This window comes from Chrysochloris asiatica, unplaced genomic scaffold, assembly GCF_000296735.1.
Source record: "Chrysochloris asiatica unplaced genomic scaffold, ChrAsi1.0 scaffold00007, whole genome shotgun sequence".
Classification (NCBI taxonomy): domain Eukaryota; kingdom Metazoa; phylum Chordata; class Mammalia; order Afrosoricida; family Chrysochloridae; genus Chrysochloris; species Chrysochloris asiatica.
Window position 1 is genome coordinate 31,285,276 of NW_006408525.1, and position 3,947 is coordinate 31,289,222.

The 3,947-nt window shown below is 52.0% G+C and overlaps 1 protein-coding gene across 1 annotated transcript in view; it reads right to left on the bottom strand.

Moving 5' to 3' along the window:
* Window positions 1-1,318: 1,318 nt before the first annotated feature.
* The window catches only part of LOC102825907 (RAD52 motif-containing protein 1-like), a 15,766-nt gene continuing 13,137 nt past the window's right edge, over window positions 1,319-3,947 (bottom strand). Inside the window, exons 6-8 of the mRNA XM_006833721.1 lie at window positions 3,353-3,457; window positions 2,547-3,015; window positions 1,319-1,494 (exon numbers count right to left, since the gene is read on the bottom strand). Of these exons, the coding sequence (XP_006833784.1) occupies window positions 1,319-1,494; window positions 2,547-3,015; window positions 3,353-3,457 (750 nt within the window). The remainder of the gene's footprint in view (window positions 1,495-2,546; window positions 3,016-3,352; window positions 3,458-3,947) is intronic.

Below are 3,947 nucleotides of genomic sequence, written 5' to 3' on the forward strand. Positions count from 1 at the left end.
TACTGGGGAAGAGTTGATGGCTGTGTTGGGGTTTCCTGTAGGACTGGAGGTTTGACTTTCTCCTGGGGCCCTGGAGACAAAGCTGGGGCCTCCTGCTGGACTGGAGTTTCACTCTCCTCAGGGAGCTCTGGAGGGGGAGTGGGGGCCTCTTCCTGGGTTGGAGAATGTTCTGCCTACATAGGAGGCTCAGGAGACTGATTTGGGGCCTCCTGCTGGCCTGGAGAAGGTTCGATTTCCTTAGGGGGCTCTGGAGGCTGAGATGGGGCTTGTGGTGGATTGAAGAAGGTTCTACCTGCATAGGAGACTCAGGAGACTGAGCTGGGGCCTCCTGCTGGGCTGGAGAAGGTTTTCCTTCTTTAGAGGCTTTTGGACATTGAGATGGGACCTCTTTTCGGCTTGGAGAAGGTTTGCCTTCTTTAGAGGCATTTGGACACTGAGTTGGGGCCTCTTTCCGCATTGGAGAAGGGTTGCCTTCTTTAGAGGCCTTTGGACACTAAGATGGGGCCTCTTCCTGGGCTAGAGAAGGTTTGCCTTCTTTAGAGTCCTTTGGAAACTGAAATGAGGCCTCTTCTGGATTGGAGAAGGATCTACCTGCATAGGAGGCTCAGGAGACTGAGCTGGAGCCTCCTGCTGGGCTGGAGAAGGCTGTCTTGCTGTTTTGAAGGAGGTTTAATTTCTTCAGGGGGACACAGAGTCTCACCTGGAAACTCCTGGTGAGTTGCAGAAGGTTCAATACCGTCAGATGATTTGGGAGGTTCTGGTGGAACGTCCTGCAGTACTGGAGAAAGTTCTAGTTCCTCAGGGAGCTCCGCAAGTGGAACAACAGTCGCCTGCTCAGTTGGAGATTTGAACTCATGGGGAAGCGGAGGAGCGTGTGCGGGGGTTTCTGGTAGACTGGAGAAGGTTCCACTTCTTCAGGGAGCTCTGGAGGGAGAGCTGCAGCCTCTAGCTGGACTGGAGATGGTTCAATGTCCTAGGGAGCTCTGGTGCAGCAGTTGTGGCTTCATACTGCACTGGAAAAGATTCAACCTCTTCAGGGGATTCTGGAGGTGAACTTGGAGCCTCCTGTTGGCCTGGCCAAAGTTTAATCTCCTCAGAGGGCTTTGGAGAGTGAGCTGGGGCTTCCTGCTGTATTGGAGAAGGTCCAAACTCCTCAGGGGGCTCTGAAGGCTGAAATGGAGCCTCCTGCTGTTCTGCAGAAGGATCACTCTCCTCTGGAGACATTGGAGGCTGTTTTGGGGCTTCCTGCTGGACCGGAGAAGGTTCAAAGTCCTCAGAAGGCTTTGGAGGCTGATTTGGGAATTCCTGCTGCATTGGATTAAGGCTCCAACTCCTCAGGGGTCTCTGGAGGCTGAGGTGAAGACTCCTGCTCGACTGGAGAAGGTCCCACCTCCACAGAGGGTTTTAGAGGGTGAGCTGGAGCCTCCTGCTGGCCTGGAGAAGGTTCAGCCTGCTGGGGAGGCTTTAGAGGCTGTGCTGACGCCTCCTGCTGGCCTGGAGAAGATGCAACCTGCTGGAGAGGCTTTAGAGGCTGTGCTGCTGCTTCCTGCTAGACTGGAGAAGGCTCAACTTCATCAGTGGGCTTTAGAGTGTGAGCTCGGACCTCTTGCTGGACTGGGAAAGGCTCAACCTCTTCCTAGGGCATCTGAGATGAAGCTGTGGCTGCCTGGTGAGTGGGAGGTTTAACTTTTGGGGGAAGTTTTAGTGGCTGTGCTAGGCCTTCCTGCTGAGTGGAATATAATTGAGTTAGGGCAAGCTCTACATCCACTGGTTTAATTGTGACAGTGGGCAAGGTTGAATGATGAATTGGATTCTGCCCTGGAGGTTGAAGAGTCATCTCATGAGTCACTGAACTTGGAGTTGTAACTACCTCAGGTGGCTGTAGAGACTGAGTCTGGGCCTCCTGCTCAGTTAGTGATGGCTCACTCCCCTCAAGTACTTCTAGAGTCTGAAATGGGGTTTCCTGTTGCAGAGAATGTTCTACCTTATGAGGGAGGGGGTCCTGAAGGCTTAGATGGGATTTCCTCTGGGAATGGAGATTTAACCTCTTCAGTGGTCTGCAAAGTCTCAGCTGGGCCTTCCTGTTGGAGTGGAAATGGTTCCATCTCCGTAGATGGGCTATGAAAGCTTTCATTGCCTGAGGAGCCTCTTGCTGGACTGAAGGTTCCTCCTCTTCAGGAAGCTCAGGACCTTCCACATCAGAAGGTAGAGTAGGCTCAAATCCAACCTCCTCAGGGGGTTCTGGAGGCTGACGATGCCAAGAGGTTGGTGAAGCTGGGGTCCCCAGGAATTCTAGGGGTAGGCTGTCTGGAGGATATATCAAAACTTGGGTCTAGAAGGTAGTCATCCTCAGGTTGATATAGCTGGTTAGTTATTTTTGCTAATTGGCCTTAAGTTCCAACAACAACTTTAGCAAGTCATCTATGCTGAGCTAGATCCTTTTTCAGGTTTGGAGGTGAAACAGTAAACTGTTGCTTTCGAACTATGACTTTCTAGAGGCAGCACAAGTATTTCAAATAACTGGTGACCTTCAGCCTGACTCATACCTGGAGTTTCAATCTTACTTTTGAGTTGAGGAGGCAGAGCTAAGGCCTGATTCTGATCCCAGTCTAGCACAGGACCCACCTCTGGAAGCTTCTGATGTGGAGGTAGGTGGTCATTAAGATCTTGATGTGTGCCAGAGAACTGGTCTGGCATTGGGGGTGGCTCTGTAGCTGAATCCATGTCCAAAGTCTCAGTTAATTCCTGAGGCGGGGCCAGCATCTGGGCTGGAACGGGAGAATCCATGGTCAGAGCCCTCTGGATCAGGCAAGGATATAAGCTTGTGGGGCGATTCCGTAGGTGATCAAGGGAGGGCGAAGACCAGGGTTCAGTCAGGTCCAGGTCCGACTCTGGAAATGGGGCAGCCAGGAGCAGCAGCCAAAGGGGTTGCAGCGCGAGTAGGAGCCAAGGGGACCAGACGGACATGACACACGGAGGCTCCTGGGCGCAGCGATCCAGGCCAATGAGGCGGCGCTGCGCCCGAAGCGGGAGCCAAACTGTTTCAACAGCCCTTGATGCACGCGTACCTTAGCAACCGCCAAACCGTTATGACAGCCCTTTATGCACGCGCACCGCGTGCCCCTCCCCCGCCGCATGCCTCATCCTTTATTTATGACACCTTTGTTTATGCACCACTCAGAGGTCATGCCACTATGGCCAGCCCTTTTCCTAGAATCACCAGGTCCCAAGTTTCCCTTCCCCAGAAGATGAAGCAGGGCTTCCTATCCCCCACCCTTACAGCAAAGCAGGATTAGGACTCCTGTCCCCACCCCAGCCCTCAGGCTCCAGCTTCACCAGCTTCTAGGCATACTCGAAAGTGCTGGGCCGTTTCTGGCAGCCAGAACTCTTCCACCTCCAAACTCAGCTCCAGACCTTCTTCCTCTTGGCCATACTGCTTCCAAGAAAAGTAACTGACCTGTAAAATGAGAGCTATTTGGGGACATCAACACCGAGACATTAAAGTGATTCCAAAAGGTTGCTATTTCCTCTAAACTCTCCTCTCCTCTTTGTTCCATATTTATTAACTCACCACTATGTTAGGTAGGGGACCACTACTCCGTGGCGGAAAGATGAGGCTTTCTGCTCCCAGAAAGATTTACAGCCTCGGAAACCCTATACAGGGTCGCTAAGAGTCGGAATCGACTCCACGGCACATAACCCCACCACCACGACTCAGTGATGATGCCAAATTTTCTGGAGGAGGCTTAGACAATGGGCAGTTTCATCTGAGAGGGTTTGAATCCCAATACAAAGCATTTCACATTGACATGGAAAAACTTCCCCCATCTCACCTTGTTTCATTCAACACAGTCACACATCTAGAAAAAATACCCCAACTTTTTGGAGGTCCACCTTTGTACCTTTGTGTACCATGGAGAAGGATGTCAAAGTAGCTAGCATGTTAA